Source organism: Camponotus floridanus, unplaced genomic scaffold (genome assembly GCF_003227725.1).
Source record: "Camponotus floridanus strain SB8 unplaced genomic scaffold, Cflo_v7.5 scaffold119, whole genome shotgun sequence".
Classification (NCBI taxonomy): Eukaryota; Metazoa; Arthropoda; class Insecta; order Hymenoptera; family Formicidae; genus Camponotus; species Camponotus floridanus.
In genome coordinates this window covers 64,210-85,109 of record NW_020229236.1, presented here as the reverse complement: position 1 = coordinate 85,109, position 20,900 = coordinate 64,210, and the positions used below count along the sequence as shown (strand labels likewise).

The following is a 20,900-nucleotide window of genomic DNA, read 5'->3' as shown; positions in this document are numbered from 1 at the left end:
AGACATTTAGCAACGCTATGTTACGTTTAGAATAACGGCAGTCAAGGTGCCAGGATCGTTGGAAAAGCTTAGAGAAGGATTCCATAATTCGTCATGGACTTCTTCGTGGACCACTAAACGCTAAACGACGTACACGCATATTGCGTATACGCAGAGTACGGAACTGTAGGATTAAGGGTAGCGAAGGGTCGTCGTGTGACGAATTCGGCAATTTGCCGTGAACATCCTTCGGAAATAGATCTCGAAATAATCTGCAAGACACGTCTCAATCCATTTCCATTTAGCACATCTTGATATACCTCTGCAAGCATCGTTTACGATTTATATATTGATTAATCAGAGAGACTATGAATATTCTAAATAAGAATGAAGAATGTTATTTTCGATTTAAATATTGATTTTTATGCGAAAATATGACTACTATAATTTTTTCTTTTCTATTATAATCATAATCTGTAGAATTTAAAATTTTATATATTATTTTATATATAATGATATTATATTAATATATTATATTTAAAATTTAGATAATAGTAATATTGTTATTAATATCTTATTATTGTTTAGATTCTAAACAATATAACAATATAATAATAAGATGTTATCAGTACAGATTTTCATTTAATAAAAAAGTATAAATTGACATAGGAATAAAATTAGGAAATGGATAATCCTGATGGAATCAAGAATTGCGGAAACCTCTAAAAAGAAATATTTCGCGATTAAATTTCAACGGTATTTTTCCATCATCCATCGAAAGGGTTGTGCGACTATAAAGCCGGCAAATGTGCTAATTCACAATCGTGTCAAAGTGACCGACGTTCAGCGTCGAAAAGCTTTCTCAATTCAACATGGGTATATCCTATATATAATATATATGTTAGAAAATGTTCAGATTTTTGACGGTGCAATCTGGACAGCTGTATCGAGATGGATGACACGTGCAATATTTGACAGAAGCAAATGAAAAGATCATATAAAAATTTATAAATATTTTTTCCTATTTATATTATATTAATAGCTTGGTCAATTAGTGTAATTAATTTTACTTTTAAAAATTTTAATTCTATATATTTTGATAATATTATATATATGTGAAATATACAAAAAAAATAATTTATATAATTGATCGAGATATAGTCAGTGTGTAATAAATCAAAATTTGAGTGCATCCATTTTTATATTGTCGAGATAAAATGATATAATTATCATCACGATAATAGGATTTTGAGAAGAATGAAAAGATAATATTTAAAAGAGAGATAAGTTATAAAGATATACATGTATAGCCGACATGTAAATTTATTTTCTGGTTCTTGTATTTGAAAATTAGTAAATAGTTCGTTGCTTTTTCCCGATCTCTAGAGATACGTGATATAATCAGAATACAAGACAGTTTTAATCTTTTGGCTGGACAACCATGACGGAAGAAGCATTATAATCTCATATCAATGTTCGCGCAGACATATATGTTCCACAGAATGTAAACCCGTGAAAAATACTACCTCTCATCCCGAAAGAAACTGAGGGTGATCAAAGGAAAAGGAAGAGTACGTTCGAGGGAAAAGACAGCAGAGAGAAAGAGAGAGAGTCGCTCTTTTAATACTAGGCACGGGCCATCTGGCAGAACGATCTTTTATTATGGTATCTATTCCTCCCGTGGGCTCTCTTCGAACGACGAAGGATTCATTCGCGCGGAAGTTGGATCTTTGATTAATGGACGGCGAGATAAACCGCGTCGATTTCCTGATCGATATCGAAGACGAGAAGCGGTGTTACGGTTGCTTTTGCCGCTAATATTCGCACATCATTTTGCGCTAATATTTGCACATCATGTTGATTTTCTTTCTGAAACTATGTCAAATTTAGATGTATTTATCAAAATTATGAAAAATATATATTACTATAGTACTATAGTATAACGCACTTGAAGAAATAACAGATCAATAACAGATACGTAGAATAAAAAAATTCTGGTTCGAAAAAAATATCATATAAAGATTGTGTATAAACACAAATATTCATTTTGGTTTTAAAAATATAAAAATATAATAAATATTTATTTCGTTTTTATATAATTAAATTCTTATATTTGGCTTAAATAATGTATAAACATGCAAAATATATCATCGAAGATCCTGAATAGAATATTAAAATCCAAAAGTGTAAAATTCTTTATAATTATGTGTTTTTTAAATTAAATAAATATATTTGTAAAATATTGACTTTTTATTTTTTTCTTTATATTATTAATTTTACAATTAATTTGAAATTTGACTTTATTGTATATTGTATTATACATATACATTTTCTTACAATAATTTATTATTGCAACTTTTTAAAGATATATATATATATATATATATATATATATATATATATATAAACCTTTTTGTCTTTTTGATTTTGCAAATTTATTAATAATTTAATAATTTAAATATTAATAATTTAAAAATTTTTTTAAAGTTTTAACAGAGAGAGATCGAGAGATACGAAAGCTGGCAGTACTAGAAAAGAAATTAATAATAATTGAGTAGACACAAGTTTAATGAGAAGAACATCTTTTACATTACAAGCATTTTTACTTTTTCATAAAATTTATTCCACGAAAATTAAGATTTTTGTATGTAACATTTGTTTTCCATTGATAAAAAAACATATCTCTCATATGGTGTAAAAATGGCATGTCACGTCACGTCACGTCATGTCACGCGTAATTGTTTGGTGGCTGCTAGATGCTCGGATGGCTCTGACTCTCTGGGAGTAACGCACCCCATATTCCTTCGGGCTATCCACGGGAGAGCCCAGGGTGAGCCCCATAATAGCCCTCGACCAGGTCCCACCCTCTCGGCAAACAGAAAGGCCTTGAAAGTGTGCACAACCGCAGAGTCGCCGCCCCTTGCATGGCGGGGTGAAATTTGATTATGCCCCTTCCACGTGGATGAATCCGGCGAGATTCATCGGCGGGTACCCGCCAATGATTTATACCACTTTTTTCTCCTTACCGCAGCGACAAGTTGTCTTTGTCGTCGTTAGCTGCTATGTGCGTGCGTTTCTATCGTTTTTATTGAAGCGGCTGAGGGTAAAAATTAATATTTTTTTCCTTTCATACATCTTTTATATACTTTAACTTCCTTATCTCATTCATTTTCAATATTATTTAGAATTATCTACGCAGATATGTGTATTATTAGATATAATTTGTTAAATGTATATATGATGCAGCTATAATATTGAAAAGGATTTTAATATTTCTGCAATCTATAGAATTCCTCCTAAATATTATTAAAATTTTCTTGATAAATTTTTATTTAATGTGAATATTTAAACATCTCAATAATTTTTGAGTTTTAACATTTCTTTAGACTTCTTTAGAAACACATTCTTTAAACTTTATTTCAATATGTAAAAATAAAATATTTTCTACATCAGAAAAATTCTATTTGCAAATGGACAAAATTAATATTAATTGAATATTAATATCAGAATTGTATATTTTATATTTTACATTACAGAGAGAGAAAGTTTATAATTAAAAGAATACATGAAGCGTAACAATCAAATATTGAGTGCAACGAACGTTGTCGGACTATATTAATCGCAATGCTTCATATTTTGGTGTGAGGTAACTTTTTTTCGATTGTGGACACACAATAACTTTTCCAAACCACGACGAAAAAAGCGCGCTCCCAAATTCAGTGAAATTAGACAGAAATCTGCGATATTTGTAGCCGCCTGATCCATCATCGGTCATTGACGGACATACAATGAAACTTCAGGAAGCAATAATACCAATGGTGCACCCACGATCGCTCATGTTTTTTTTTTATTTTCATCGGAACAGACCAATTTCTAACGATTGTACGCAGGGCACGAAACTATCATGCAAAAAACACGTTTATGATTGATCTGATCTTACTACTCCATTTTCCAACACGGGCACTCAATTAAATGTATCTATCTTTTTTCTGCTTTTAGATTTTTGACGAAATTATACAAAACGCGGTATGCTGCAAAAAATATAGCATTTTAAATTAAAAAAGAAAGCTTCATTTAAATGAAATCTCTTATATATATTTATAAAAAATAATTTACATTATAACTTCATTTATAGTTTATTTTAAAAAATTATATAGATTACTTATAAAATCATATAAAAATAATATGCTTATAAATATTTTTATAAATATAATAAAAAAATTTATAATGAATTAATTTAGAATTATTAGTTTTTATAAATTCCGAATACTTCAACAAATATATTGAATAAATTCCGTCATTCATTGATCGACAAAAATACAAATTGAGGCAACGGCTTTCGTTTTGCTTATTACAGAAAGACGCAACTTAAACCTGACACACAAATGTCAGTAACCGTAACTAGTTGTTGTGACTTCCGTCGCTCGAAGTAAGACGGATCGGGAAGAATTCCGTAAAAGGAATAGCGAGGCAACTGGGAGGACTGATCGATCCATCATCAGACTAACATAACTTCCGCCTTTAAACGACGCATACGCGCGAAAAGGAGAGAAATGCTTTGACGCTGTCGCAAGATTTTCGAAAGATCTTTTGAATTCATTTCGAAATTCGATCGATCGTAGAAATTGTTCCATGTTATGTAACTAGATTGGGTCTCAAAAACAATGAAAAAAACGGGAAAATTGTAACGATACGATCTGATACTTGAAATTTTTGGATCAAAAAATTGAACAGCTAAAGCCTAGTTTAAATCTATAATTTGCAGCAGAATATCAAATTTTCAAGTGAATAATTGTATGCAAGTTAAAAGTAAATCTACATTTTTTAAGGAATTTTTATAAGTATTTTTATATTTCTCCAAGAAAGCTTGATCAAAATAGATATATATTTACTGATTTTTCACAAGTTAACTAGAAGAGATATAATAATGAGAGGAGAGAAACAGAGAAAGAGAGGAGATTCGAGAGGATTCATCCTCTCAGGAAGAGGAATTACTAAATCGTGAATTATTAAATCGCGGCCTCACGAGATCGTATGATCGTATAAGTGCAGGACTCAGGCAACGGGACCTTCGCAAAACGGGCGACGGCGATGATGTCGTGACGAATGCGACAAAGGGCAGAACCCGGTATCAATGGCCCCTGGCCGGTTTTGTAGGAACATCGTTTTGACAGAAGGGTGTCGTCACAGTTAGTGGAAGCGAGACGCGAGGAGGGTGGGTGGCGTGGGTCGGCGAACGCGGCTCTCTCCGTTTCTGGAGGGTAAACGCGAGATCTTTCTCTCTCTCCCTCCTCGAGTGTTACAATAAATCAACGGCGCGCTTTTGCGAAGTTCCACCCTCAGAGACCTTTGCCGTACATAAGCGGTATATCCCATACATGATGCGACACCCCGTACCATGACGCTTCGACTCTGTCTGCCTTGGTCCTCATTGTGTCTAAAGTGGCCTGTCCGTCGATTTTGGAACGGATCGCTTTCTATAAACAATTTATTCTTTCAGCTCGCGTGATCGACCGTGAACGATTCGCATCAGCGGCTAAGTTATCAACGAAATTAAGTAGCAGACAGATGACTCACATCTTGTTAAAATTTATTTAGTTAAATTATTTATTTTTTTTTATTATTTATTTTTTCTTCAAATACTATTTAAAGTCATTAACTTGATATTTTTGAAGGAAAAATTTATTGCGATTTAACCATGGAATTCGTAGAAGAAAGTAAGCTTGAAAAATTTCGTTTAAATTTCTCTTTTGAAAATTTCAGAAACTTTAGAAAGCTTTTAATTTAACATTTAAATATAACTTAGGGTTGTATATATTTTCGTAAAAATATTCTCGTTAACGTTTAGGTACAATTTCTTAACCAATGAAAATTGTATCTTTGTCGATTTTTTACCAATATTAAAAATATTAGTAAAATATTGATGAAATATTATACTTATGACATATAAACAGCATAAAAATTACTCGTTAATATTATTATTACGATGCGTAACATTATGAAGAAACAGCGATAATAATTGGATCCGCAAACATGGGTAAGAAATACCTTATTCTGGCGATATTTTCCACGGTTACATAAGAGGGACCGCAATCTTTTCGCGGCCAATAATCGACGTCGATCCCAAATTTCGTGTCACGGGCGTGCCTAGTTTGAGGGAACCGGCGTGTTTGAGCGAACGGGGTGGATCCGCGATATAGGCCTGCGACCCTTCGATATCGTTCATTCGTATCGGTTCTGCATCGGGTTTTTCTGACTCCCCTGTTTCATCCGCGCTACGATCGTCCGTATTCCACCCTATGTCCGCACTCGTGCTCCCTCGTGACAAAAAGGGCGAGAGCCCCGTGGCCGCAGCGACCGATTAATTCACTACAAAAGGGGCTGCGTATCGCGCATCGAGCCCTCGACAGGCCCCTCTAAACCCACCTTCGGCCCTACTGCCAAGGGCGTCCTGGCTCTTATCCTTCTCCCGCCGACGCTTTTCGGGGGACGAACCGATCCTCCCTCCATGAAGAGGATTGGTTCGACCCCCGAAGGGCCGTTGGTAGCGGGAAATATTTCTATATAAGGTCGGGGTGAGCTTAGATTCGTGTTTAGTAAGTTTCGGACAATCCGTAGCACTGTCGCGCTGATTATCCTATGTCCGCGAACGAGCAACAAAGGTGAGGTTTCATAAGAGAAGATAGAAGTGCATTCATCGTTTCCGCCAAGTCTCCGAAGATGTCCGAGCTGAGGACCAGCGGCTTCTTCCGACCCTGGCATATCCCGGAGACCACGAGCGAAACTTCCAGAATAGACCATAACTCATCGTGTAATAGACAGGAGGATGATGACGAGAGCGTCGTATCTTCGGCGACATCGACAACTTCCGTAACAAGCTCGACCACTATGGAAACATCCGAGAAGTATAACGATCGTCTTCTGGATCGAGATGCAGCGGACTCGACATCATTAAACGTTCGTCATCGCGCGAGAAGACGTCGGAGAAGCGAGTCCTCCGACGATGTGGCGATCAGTACAACGCCTTCCCTTGAGGGCGAGGACGTTGTCGGGAATATCGTGCAAGATGCGAGGAACAAATCACGTGCCTTCCGTTCGAAACAGCCAGTCGATTCGACGGCTCCTGCGGTTTCCGCTCGCGATTCAGACAAGTTTAACTTCAGTGATGTTAGTCCGCTAGAATATCTCTCGGCGTTTGAATTTCGACGACCGGAGGTTTTCGCGTCGATAAACGATGGAACTTATTCGGTGGCGAATTTAGATATCGCCGGACCATCGTCAGTCGCAAACTCGATGATCCCCGAATTGTACTATGCCTTTAATGACTTTCATCCCGGGGTGCATTCCGCTCAACCGGGGATTCTTCCTTCGGACTTTTATAATCGTTCCGTGGAGGAAGCGGTGCAAATGGTACATCGACAGGATGCTGTCGCCAAGCAAATGAAGAAGATGCGTCCAAAGAAGTTTCGCTGCCAATACTGCGACGTCGCGTTCAGCAACAATGGTCAACTTAAGGGACACGTTCGCATACATACTGGTTAATTGAATCTTTCAATATAATTTTATGTCCACTAATCATCGTGTAATCGTTTGTTAAACAAGAAGAAATAGCAATACTCATGAAAAATATTTGTTGGAGAACATCACTTTGAATATTTTTCCTTTATAATGATTTTAATTCTCTTATCAAATAATTTTAATTTCGATCTTTTTATTTTATATTTTATAATATAAGATTTTCCAATATAATTTCTGTACAAAAAATATTTCTTTCTGGAGGAAATTCATACAGAAAATATTTTTTGGTAAATATCTTTGGCAATCTATGGGACCTAAAGGTGCGATCCAGCGATCGTTAAGAAATGACAAACTTGAGACACAATCAGTGTCCTTTGAGAAAGATTCGTAACTACAAATAGATGAGATCATCTCGAAATTTATAATAAATAGAAATTTTGATTCTGGCCTATCTTTCTTGAAAAAGGCAGCATTTCTCAAAAATAAAATTCGAAAATAGCTGTGTGAATATTGCTGTTTTCGATGTGATCATAGTATGCTCTTGTTAAATTTTTGCAGTCACGAATCGTGATAACGTTCTGTAGTTCACGGATATTAAACACTTTTGTAATCCAATATATATTTTTGGTCGATTTTCACTGCATGCGATTATCAAAGAGAACTATAAATAGTATATTTTGTCTATAAAGTAAATCGTGAACTTGATTAAAATATCGTATAAATTAATTAGATTAAGACTTTTTTCTTTGTTTTTACGTTCGTTTGCCGCTCACACGTTTACTATGCTCGCAATCAATCCCTCTCTGAACATTTTTAAAAGAATTTTTTGTAATAATTTTAATTTTCAAATAAAGTAATTTTAGTCTTAATTTTTATATTTTCTTATTAAAATTTTTTAAAGAAAATTTTGGAAAATAAGAAACAATTATAAATCGATATATCAACATTTGTATCTTCTTATTAATATTGCTATTAGCAATGAAAAATATAGCAAAAAGAGATCTATAAAAAGAGATCTATAATCACTGAAATCAGTATTCATTGATATTTTTAATATGTGTCACGCCTTTTGCTCTTGATTTTTTTAAATTAAATAATTGCAATTATGCTTCTTAAGCAAATTTTTATTCAAGTAACAAACTTTGTTCATGAACATGTCTTTTCTTTTTGAGAGAAATATTATCATCAAGTTATCATCGCAAGATGAATATTATAAACACAAATAAATTACATCGCAGACACAAATAACCACATTTGCACAGGAATATAATGTACATTTCCATTGTTACAGGAGAGAGACCGTTCAAGTGCGACGTGGAGTCCTGTGGAAAATCGTTCACCAGAAACGAAGAACTAACGCGACATAAGCGGATCCACACCGGTGTTCGACCTCACTCCTGCGTCGTTTGCGGTAAGCGATTCGGACGTAAGGATCATCTGAAGAAGCACACGAGGACTCACGAAGTTCGCGATCCGTATCGCGTTTCGGCGGCATTAGGCATGTTCGCTCTGAGCCATCCGTTTCAGCAGGCTACCGGACTTTCGCCATACATCTACCAGATCTGACATCGGAAACTTGCCGGTAAAAAGATCTAATATAACGATCCGTTTGACAAATTTGAATATAGCATACAGGGTACCCGTCTAGTATATATTGCACTGCGAAATAAATTATACACTATATTTTATACAATTAAGATTTTATACAATTATGCCTTGGTTATCCTGAGAATTTTAAATCGCACTGAATATTTTTTCGATACCATCATTTACATTTAGGAAAAGATTCGCGACAAACTTTAAAGGAAAAACTTGCGAAAAGCGTTTCGTATTTAATATTTTTGAATTACTGCATGTCTCGACTATTATTATGTATTTTCCTGCAACGCGACGATAATATATCGTACTGTAATGAATATAATATGTAAATACTTATATATAATATAATGTAGATATATAGTCTCAGAGGATGCATATATACTTTTTATTATGTATTTATTATTATTATATATATTAGATTTGTTATATATTTGAGATGGATTTATTGTTACAATTATATGAAGCAAATATTTACAAATTAATACCGTCTAGTATTCGTATTTATTATCCCTTTAACGAGAATAGATATTTCTAAATTTCCTAATATATATTTATAATACTATAATTTTACTCCGCTTTGATTAGATTTATTACATTGTTTGCTTTCAAAATGATATGAAATTAATGCATTGACTTTATCATTGAAGATAATATTTTATTTTTACTATTTTAATTAAATTGAATATTTAAAAATTATTTAATATAATAAAATAATAATAATTATATTATTACATAATTATTAATAGTAGTTATATAATATTTATTATTTATATTGTACTTTCAAAATATTTCTATAAAGAATTTTCATTAAAATATTTATATAATAGTACACATGATCGATTATACACTATTCATAATTCACAATAATATAATACTTGTTGCTTTCAACAATATTACTTATATTGCAGCAAAAAACACAGTAATTGCAATATTTTTTCCGGTAAATCTCTATACTATTTCTCGCCCAAATGAATGCATATTTAAATCAAGCAGCAATATACGCGTTATCATCAGGACCACCACCATTTTCCCGGCGATTGAATTCAAGATGGCGTTACCAACTGCAACCCCTCAAATAATAGAGAATCCCCTTACTCGTTTATGCGATGCGCTGTAAAGGAAGGGGGAAGAACAGTGGGTTGCGCCCTTTCATCCTCGAGAACGCACGCATAGTTACCATACGTGTGTTTGTGTGTCTGTACTTTTTTCCGCCTTTTTTTCATTACAATACGTTTTTATGGGATGTTTCGCGGTTGCGTTTGTGATTTCGAAGGAAATATGAAAGGGTGAACTGAGAGGGGTTAAAAATTGACTGTGATTAATATTTTTCAGAAATCCTGTTTATATCATGTTTGAGTCTTTCGCTTTTATTACTATTGAAATTTTGCAATAGTTTGTAAAATATCTGTTTCATGAATACATGTTTCAAAAGTTAATAATATCGCATAATTTTCTTTTTATTTTATAACTCAAGAAAGAAGAAAAGAGAAAGAAAATCTTTGTAAAAAAGTTTTTAATATATATCATTTGTTAAATAATATAATCCAGAAAGGAATACGATTTTATCATCTAGTCAAGCGTCTTAATTCGTTCAATATATCTTTTTTTGAAATTATTATTCCAATCAAAATGTGAATTTTTAATTTTATTTTTTAATTTTATTTCTAATTTTATTTTTAATTTTTTTCTAATCTCAAATTTAATTAAGTGCACCTTAATAAACAGACTTTGTATGGATGTAAAATGGATTAAAAGATAATGTTAACTTCCGTAACAGGGATACGAACTGCTAGATTGAATAATCCGGGAGCTGCTGTGGTAGCTTAACGTTAAATGCGTTAGATTCTCACACCGTGAGTTTCAGTAGCAGAGTTTTCGATAGAGGAAACCCCGCTGAGATTCGTCCAAGCTCGTTGACACCCCCCTACTATCCTACAGATATATGACTGCGAGCCCTCTAAAGTTCTTTCTCTAGAGCATGAATCTTTCCTTCCGTTCTGTTTCTTTCTCTTTTTCTCTCTCGATTCACTATATTGAGTTTCAATGTCCTTTTCCGAGGGTGCGAAACTTTTCAAACGTTCTCTTAATAAGTGATTTTTAGTTTCTTTTAGGCATAAATATATTCTCCTAATTTTGTCTTGGATTTTTGATTTTAAAAAATGATAAAAATATATTAAATTCTAATTTCACTTTCCAAGCAAGCGTTTCTCCTATTTTATTCTTCTTTTTACCTCTCTCTTTTTTTTACCGTCCCTTCAGGTAGTTTATCATCAATCCGGTCTATCGCAGGCCCTATTATCGGAGGGCTTTAGGCTAAACGATTGCTTAAATGCTCCCGGATTACACACACCTAACCCGGATTACGCCTACCTTAATCTCGTCAGATTACATAGTCTATCAACATGAAGCCATTATTTGAAAAAAGTTTGCTATCGCGACTATTGTATTTTTCTCCCAACATAAAAGAATTGCTTCATCTTCTCTTTTTTGAGGCATAAGAAGAGTGAAAATTTTACAAATTTATTCAAGTTTACAATAACTTTTCTATATATGATTTGGTAGTTTGATTATCTTTAATATAATATTAAAGTTGGAGAATAATTCAAGATGCAATATTCAGAAGCGACCTGTTGCTCCTTCACTAATTGATAACCTAGCGGTTGGATTTGGCTATTTCGAGTAACGTTTACATTGCTACCTGAACCGAATTTACAACCGTTGAAGATTCGTAATCCCCGTCGTAATAGCTGTCGCGTCGAGGAAATCGCTGTCATCGTATACAAATTCTTCCGTTTTCCACCGTCGCCGTTCATTCTTCTCGCCATCTCCCGCCGATACGAGTCCAAATATCATCTGTGTCACCGTGTCTTTCGCGTAAGCAACGCACGCCGCGGGTGGGCCTGTATATGTCGGAATGTTTGCCCGCGTTATTGTTGCGCGTCCTGACACTCGATACGAAATTCTCCCGATCCGGTTTTAAAAAGCGTTTAGAGCCCTTACCCAGTCGGTCCACCTTCCCCCCTGCTTTTACGTGATATATCCCGCTTATGTTCCGTACGGATCACACGCACCTTCTCAGATGCGTATGCAGAGGATCGTATTCTCGTGCTCATCGGGGATGCACACCCGGGGCGCCGTTGACTTTCTGATATATGGATCTCTATGTATGTATCCATTACTACAAATACGATATATCGAAAATTCCTCTTACGACACATTTTTTAATTTTAATCTTTCTCTATTTCTTATACTACTTATTAACAATTATTAACAATTATTAATATTTATTATATAATTGTTATAATTTATTATGTAATTGTTATGATTTATTATATAATTGTTAATTTAATATTTATTATATAACTTAATTGTTAGTATTGATTATTAACAATTATTATATAATTGTGTTATTAATATTTAAAAAATTTAACGCATTATCGATCTTTATATTTACACAGGGTAGTAAAATTGAAATTACTAGTAAAAAAATTTAGAGATGTCTAGCTTGATCAATGTCACTCACCAAGAAGATCCATTCATGTTTGACGGAAGTATGCTTCGTTCTATCTCGTCTCAACGCGGTGCTTTTGCATGCATTCACATTGAGAAATGATAAAGGCAATTTGTCGCGCTCGTTAGATCCTATACATTCATGTAGCACTTGTCAAAAGTTAGCTGTTAGTTATTGTGAACATCGCTACTTAGGATTTATTATTATTCAATCATGAATCATCAGCACTATGGATATAATATGTTCGAATAGTTCCTACTTGTTAAACCTCATTTAATTTTCATTTAGTCGCTATTTATGCATTCATGACTATACTATGTGTGTTTTTGTTTAGATTGCTACAAAATTAATATTGAAAAAATATGTTCGTATGAATATATTCATCGAAAAAGAAACAAGAATAACTTAAAATATTTAAAAAATCCATAAACAAAAAATAAAAAGTCTCAAGAATAAAAAAATTCAAAATATTTTATTTAAGACTTATTGCATATATTAACTGGATTAAGAGTTCTAGTGATAATGCTTTAAATTGCTAAGTGTTATATACAATTGTTTTCGTACAAAAATGTATATAACACGATAGATATGTACGTTATTTTCATATTTAATATTATTTTTCTCTAAAACTTCGCAATTTATAAAAATTTGTCTACCTTTATTTGTTTAATCATCTTGATTGTATTATAGTATTGATAACCTATAAACAAATGTCAAATTTTGAATACTAGGATTATTTAAAAACCTATTATATCTAAAAAAATTAATTAATATATTTATCAGAAAAATAAACTATAAAACTATAAAATATTTAGATAGAATAAATAAATGATTAAAAATCCATACTCTGAATATGCTGTATCAATGTGATAGATATTTTTTTCTGGAATTCCCCATTGTTGTGAAAAACTAATGTACATCAATAAAAATGATTAAAAATATTGAACTGCAAAACGGAAAATTAAAAATTACGGTTTATTAATTAAAATTAGCCAGACTAATTTTCTTGCAATTATTAATAAAAGTATTCCAATTTAAAATTTCATTACTTTTGTGCGAACATTTAGAGAAACAACTTCTACAACTCTTGTCAGAAGATACATTACATCAGGACAATTATGTCAGGAGACACGCTAATAAATTACATAATTTCTCATTTAAATTCAAGCATTAATAAATCCAAGAGCATGAAAAATATTGGATCAATTGAAAAATCACTCTTCAAGATCTTCGGCTTATCATTATATGCGTCAATGGAACGGCTCGATTTCAGGTCGCGTACTCTTCATCGAGGAATCATCGTCTTCTTCTTCTTTTTTATTATCCATTCTATTCTTCTGAGACTGTCGGGCGTCAAAAAATGGGGGCCTTAGTATGGGCGGGTGGCTATTCGAATCTCTAAGAAAAAATGAATGAAAGCCAGAAGTCCATTCATGGGCGCACCTGACTCTGAGCGTCGAATCGTGAGAATCGATCCGGAGATTTTTCAAGATCTTTCTTCCGCGTTCTGAGCACTTCGTTTGAACATCTTCGGGAATAAAGAGTGCGATGCACGGCAATTTTGTTCGCAGCGACGTTTCTCGTCCCTCGATTACGTTTGTGTTACGCTTGTAATGCTAGATTTTACGTTAGTCATTTTTATATCAAAAATGTAAAAAAGGTTGGCTCATTATTACGGGATTTATTTTCAATATTTTAAATATTTTTATTAATTGACTATCGACTTCTTTTTAATGAAAATAGCAAGCTATTAATAGTTTTGCGATTATAAGTAGTTAAATATAAAACTTGCAAGAGCGTATTAATGTAATCAATTATAACTATAATTAATTTATTTTAAAATATCTTATTTTTTAGATGATATATTTGATACATTCTAAGAATAAATTATGTGATAATGTTATGTTGTTAACGCAATGAAAAAAATTAGTATCTTCAGAAATAAAGGGTTTAATTAATAAATTTAAATATATAGAAGTTTTAAGCATAAATAATAAATATGCGGAAATTTTTAAAAATTAAAATACTAGATGTAAAAAATAAAAAATAAAAAATTAGATTTATTTTAGACTGATCTGAGAACAACGAAAGATCGTTCTAAAAAAGCGGCATTCGGCACCTGTTGCATTATTTTGAATGAACTTATGTTCCTATCATTTTGAAACGATATACCTGACCCGAGACAAATTAAGCACATACAATGAAAAATTTAGTATAGCCGTTGACTACCGAACTCTTTATTCTTATACGTTCCGGAAATTTAATTCGATACACATTAATCTGCACCATGCTGATGTCTAAGAAAGATTGATCTCATGAGGAAATATGCAGTGAACCTTATTGTATCTTTTTTTGAAACTCATGTAGAAAATAATTATAGCCATTGTCAGTTTTCAGTGTTTCAAAAAGTGGAAAGAAGAATCATTTAATACTTTGATTTAATATTTAAACAAGAGTTTTCAATATTTAAACAAGAATTATGCAATAATTCTATTTATCATCTTTAATTGAAATTAAAAGCAACAGAGATTAAAGCGTTTTATATTTTTTTATATTTATTTTTCAATATCTTTTTATTAATGTTTTTCTTCTTTATTTTTTTAGAAATTTTAAAAAAGAAGCTTTTTCCACTGTTTATTGCATACGCGGAGATTGTACATAATATTGCAGAAATGATGAAATTTTAAATTAAAAATTAGAAGTAAAAAAGTACATAAAGAAGCTTCAGCATTTTCTTATAAAATTTTTATTATCCGTCAATCTTCTTGTAAATTTCTTCTATGCTTGTTCAATATAAGACTGCTCGTCAAAATTGCTTTCTTCAGCTTTATCTTCATATTCCTCTAACTTTTCAGAGTCTGCGAGAAGTTTCTTCTTCTTATCGTTCTTGGGTAGCCAAGGTCTCGGTGCCCGGAATTCAAGATCGATTTTCTGCTTTTTATCGCCACCATCGCAGTGCTTTCTGACTCTCAATAAGAATATATTTGGATTCTCTTCCAGATCAATTAGTCTTTTCACTTTCGAGTTCTTTCTAACTTTCTCCAGATGAGAAACCGCAGAAATTTTTCCAATATCATCGTCTTCTTTTATATTCGGATACAATGTGAGCGTACGACATCCCGTATCTTCTCGATCGCAGATTTTCTTCATCAACGACGCATCTTCCCGAGAAGTACGACAGAGCTCCAAACTTCCGTTGGCCATGTCAAACACGACGCCGTCATCGCATTTTTTTAAGCCCGACGTGGATTTTTTTACGCCTACCTGGTCGATGCATTCGCATGGAGGATCGTATTCTTCCTTGACTGACTCCTTGTGCATCCTGATGATGACACGATTATCATTGATGACAGCTTCGATCTCTTTGTACGGCTGTCCTTTTCTAGCGATCTCGGATATAACTCTCTCAGTTGGAGTTTGTTCCATGTTTGACATTTCGAATTTTCCTTTCAATCTAGATTCGCTTCTGCTTCTTGAAAACTGTTTGCTCACGCTATCTTTCGACATGCAAGACGTCGTAGCACTTATCGGTCTTCGCGAAGGGGTCCTGGATACATTTATGATGCAACAATCGGGACATTGCGGAGGGATCGATGATAAATAGGTGGATGGAATATACTTTGGATGTGATAGAGTATAACGAGAATTTTTGCCCTCAATGCAACAGGAAACTTTGTCTCTGGATATAATGTATTTTGGTTTTTCGGCAGTTTTGGATTGCATATAGCATTGAGTCGCGTGCTCTCGCGATTTATGCGAAATATCAAGTGAACGAAAGCAGCAAGGTGAACAGGGTGCTTGCAATCCGATTGATTCGGTAATCAATGAAGGCTTCTTCGGTATAGGACAGCCGCAGTTGTAAGTTGTCGCAATCATCTTTGCTATTTTTGTTCCATTATGAATGTAAATAACTGAGTTTATCGGATCACATGATGGCAAATTTCGAGTAAATTTAGATCAAGTTATTTCGGAATAATGACATGTTAATGATTTGTTGAAGAAGATATGGATCTGTGACCTGAATTTGTTTCCTGATGTGCAATGAATATGCCTGATTGAATAATCGATTTTAGTAAACTATACAAACAGTAAGATCATAACCACATCTTCGAAAATGGGACGTTAAATAAACAGATATGTTTTGCCTTCAATAAAGATTACTTTCAAACTTTAAATTGCAAGTGAAAATGCAGTCTTCTAGCGATAAAAGTAAATTAACAACAATTTAAAAAAAAATTTTTTTTTTTAATTAAAGACAAATTTTCATTAAAATTCTACTTAAAATTTAATTCTTGTTATTTGAAATTTATCAATTAATGAGATAAATAATATTCCAATAAGAAAAAATGCAGATATTTATATTATAAAATTATCTTAAAACACTTTAACAAGATGTGTGCCTCTGTCCTCCAATGTCATCCTCGTCATCTACACTTGTCAAAGATGCTTGTTCAAAATATTATCAAGAAATCGGTGCAGAAATGATTAGCAACCAGCTCATCATTAGATTAGAAAAGGATAAAAATAGACATAAAAAGAAACGGGAAGAATGGGATCCACCTTGCGATTGCGTCGAAATTCAAAGACCGACAAGCAAAAGTGGTCCCAAGATAATCAACGCAGATTGTGACGATCGTATTGTATTTCGCGTCCACTCGACGTCCCGTTTCTATAAAAAGGAAGAATCTTATAAACCACAAACAATCGCCTATAAAGTTTGTTCCATATTCAACTTCAAATTTTAAGAAATTGATAATTTATCACTTACGTAATTAATTAGAAACAAATCAATGTTTCGATTGGTATATTGCAAGTTAGAAGAAATTTAATTTTTCAACATTTTATGTATTTAAACTCTCAAGCTTTTCTTAAAATTTTTATTAAGAGAAAAATTGATAATAAAAAAAGAATTAAAAAAGGAAAAAAGTGTTGGAATAATTTTTAATTATAATTTTGATTTTCGTCTCTAAAAAAAAAATATGCCATTCAAATTCTTGTAGATCGAATCGTGTAGTGACGAACAAGATAGCCATCAATGCAAGACCATCACGGTTTATCCGCAATTTACCTCAGGGACTCAAGAAGTATACAGTGATCATATAACAGAGGGCGATCAAAATATTTTTTTATTAAGGATAAAAAAGAAAGCGGAATATTCTGAACAAAAAAATAAAAACGTTGAACTCGAACTAAGAACACCCAAACCGCCTACACCGCTACCTGTACCTACGTCTACATCTGTAATTGCAGTTGCATCATCGCAATTGCAGCAACCCGTTGCCGATATAATTGCAGATGTAGAAGAACCGGAGATGCCAGAAGAAGTTACAGAGCAACCGATAAAAGTGTTAAAAAGAAAAAAAAAGAAAAGAAAATAAGTTAATAGTATAATAAGGTATATATATATATATATCCATCCATTTTGCTCTTTTTATAAAAAAATCATATTTAATAATTTAAAATAAAATTGTAATTTAAAATCTAATATGAAGTTTTATAAAAATCTAATGAAAAAAATAGGATCAATAATTTCTCAATATGATTTTTTTATATTCTATATTTTGCGCTAATGATTTTAATATACTTTTCCATATTCTATATTTTAATATTTAATTTTTGAATATATATATATGTTTTCTTCTGTTTATTTAATATTTATTTAAATTATTTAAATTATTTAATATTTATGTAAAAATGTATTTTCAATAGATTTTATGGAAGAAAAAGATAATCATAAGGCAGCAAATTGAGAATCGACGTAACTGGAAAAATTTTCCGGAATATGAATCTGGGTTTATTGATAGCTGCGTCGATTCTGCGACTTCCTGAAGAAAGGACTAGAATTTCAATGATTATGTAAATGAAATCTTCAACATATGCCAGATATGCGTGAATACTTAAAGACGTGCGAAATGTGCATTTGTTTCATTTATCGTTTCTTATCGACCAGCTGAGCAAAATTATTTCGTTTTGGTTTATCAGATGAACCTCTTGTCCGGGACTATTTCCGATCTTGCTCTAACTGTTTTCTTCTCATACAAAGTCTCAATAAGTCTTTATAACAATCGATAGCATATAGCTTATTCCTATTGTTGAATCCTACAGTAATTGCTCCCTCCAGGCTTTGTGTCGGTGACCGTAAGCGGCCAACTTGTTCATCGAAGAATAGAGAAGGCTATCGTAACTTGTTAGATGTCGAAATTCATTCTGCCAGCTTTATATTTATAATCTAGGCCAATCAAAAATATGAACGAATATATACGAGAAATGAATTTTTACCCAAGTTTTTTCACAGCTAAAAAAACGTATCCATTCTTGACACCATTGAATATCATTTTTATTTCATTTAATTTTTCTTCCTCCAGTAGAAAAGAATTCGTCCATTGTTAAATCAATCATCACGTAAGAATATGACATGGATGATTCTTTATTGAATTTAGTCTAACGTCGCTTTATAAGCGGTTTCGGGAACACTTGAAAAATTTCAAACTGTCCCTATATTTTCTCGGCATTGTCAAGGATTCTCTCGGAGGTCGTCACAGTCGGCGAATCATGAGTATCTCGCGAACGTTGTCCGCGACGTCCTACGAAACATCGACGTCTAAAGTTAAACGCACAAAGAAGGAAGGATAAATGTCGCGATTATCGGTGCGTAAAGGGAGCGTACGAACGCACAATACGAAGACGTGGGGTAAGAAAATGCATGGGCGGTTTCGTAATCGTGAATGGCGTGGGAGTTCATAAAGGTGTCGTTCGCATTCTGTGTGGTCGCGTTTAAGAACGGTGACACAATGACGCTGGCCAATAAATTAGGAAGCCACGAAGAATGAACACGTACTCGATACACACGCGGGAAAACAGCGTGACGAGCAGGAGCGGTCTCGCGGCGAGTGAGTGAAAAGCTACTCGTTTTTTCCCGTACTAAGGAGAATCCTGTGGTCTCTGATGAATGGAGCGACAAGTGACCGCGATATTATTATACGTGGGACGGCTCTCGAGCTAAGGAAAGGATCTTGATGCGCGAGATCGACATCCATTTTCGGGATAAAAGGGCGGCGATAATTCACGAATCACTTGGAGGACGCGTAAAATCGACATTTTTTCGCACGATTCATCGTGAATAAAATTGAAAATAATATAAAAGGAACTTGCGACGTCTTGATTAAAGAGAGTTCTCGTATTAGAAATATCTCTCGTTCCCCCATCCAAGACTATCATCAGCGATGATGTTTCTTTCTTTGGATTTCTCGTAATTTACCTTAAAATTGCTGAATTTAAACCCTCGCAAACTCGCCTATTTTTCGCGTTAATGGCACTAATCGTCAGCAGAGGAATAAATAAATCAGCGAACGGGCATTCACCACAGGTGGTGCCGCGCACGATCGTTCAGGGTGGTCCTTGCATCGATTCCTCGCATTGTGGTATCGAGAACCGCTTCGTATCCGCAAACGAAAGATAGGGAAGGGAAAGTCGTAATATCATCATTATATTACGTCACACAGATGCGCGGATCGGGGGATCTCGAGACCAGCGTTTTTATATTGCGGTTACGGCGTCATTGTACGCTCCGGTGTCCAAAAAGGGTCCTTGGAGGACTCCCGTCGAGAGAAGGTCTACGGCATAGCGGGGTTGCTGATTGGCTGATTCCCCTGTCAACAGCTATGGTAATCTGTACGCATTTCCTGCATATCTTCCCTTCCCGATCCTTGATCATCACCTGCCGACTCCGCAAACGAGACGTCTTTGACGAATTTAAAGAATATGTCGCATGGGTAAATTTAAAGATCACTACAGAATTCTTTGTACAATGTATAACTATATGTAAAAGTTTAAATAATACACATAAAAAATTGTTTTAAGGAGAAATAATTTTTTATTCATTTAATTTAATTAAGGTTAGAAGATGAAAATTATGTTTAGTACTCTAACTTACTCTGAACATTGTCATATGATCACAAAATGTCCAACTTAATCGAATTGACATATAAATGGTTATCATATTGTATACAATTTTAGAAAAAAATTAGCAGTAGTAGTTGCGTCTGATAAAAAGGGATCGCACGATAAGCTTTCCCTTAAGGGAGCGCACGATAAGCTTTCCCTTAAAAGAGAAAATGAGGGAAAATGTTGGCGAATCATGCTGGAACCGCTAATAGTTTTAACGGTGCTGAATTGTATTTTCATGTTCAGTTCCACAGTTACGACTTGTGCATTATGGTAATCATGATCCGTCTTGAATTATTTTCCTATCTAAATTTTAAATGATTAAAATATTAATATAATATAAAATTCT

General features: G+C 33.4%; 2 protein-coding genes across 2 annotated transcripts; one reads left to right on the top strand and one right to left on the bottom strand.

Moving 5' to 3' along the window:
• Nucleotides 1-6,699: 6,699 nt before the first annotated feature.
• Nucleotides 6,700-9,163, top strand: LOC112639926 (asparagine-rich zinc finger protein AZF1-like). The gene is made up of 2 exons (XM_025415264.1): nucleotides 6,700-7,516; nucleotides 8,789-9,163. The coding sequence occupies exons 1-2, from the start codon at nucleotides 6,700-6,702 to the stop codon at nucleotides 9,061-9,063; spliced, it is 1,092 nt and encodes a 363-aa protein (XP_025271049.1). The 3' UTR covers nucleotides 9,064-9,163.
• Nucleotides 9,164-15,385: 6,222 nt separating this feature from the next.
• LOC112639925 lies at nucleotides 15,386-16,042 on the bottom strand. Its single transcript, XM_025415263.1, has one exon. The coding sequence runs from the start codon at nucleotides 16,040-16,042 to the stop codon at nucleotides 15,386-15,388; it is 657 nt and encodes a 218-aa protein (XP_025271048.1).
• Between the last annotated feature and the right edge of the window lie 4,858 nt (nucleotides 16,043-20,900).

Bases quoted from the DNA above. Each gene is read 5' to 3' on its own strand.
- LOC112639926 (XM_025415264.1), top strand. From the start codon at position 6,700: ATGTCCGAGCTGAGGACCAGCGGCTTCTTCCGACCCTGGCATATCCCG. The intron at 7,517-8,788 runs GTTAATTGAATC...CCATTGTTACAG, and splicing joins ACACGTTCGCATACATACTG to GAGAGAGACCGTTCAAGTGC.
- LOC112639925 (XM_025415263.1), bottom strand. From the start codon at position 16,042: ATGTCAAACATGGAACAAACTCCAACTGAGAGAGTTATATCCGAGATC.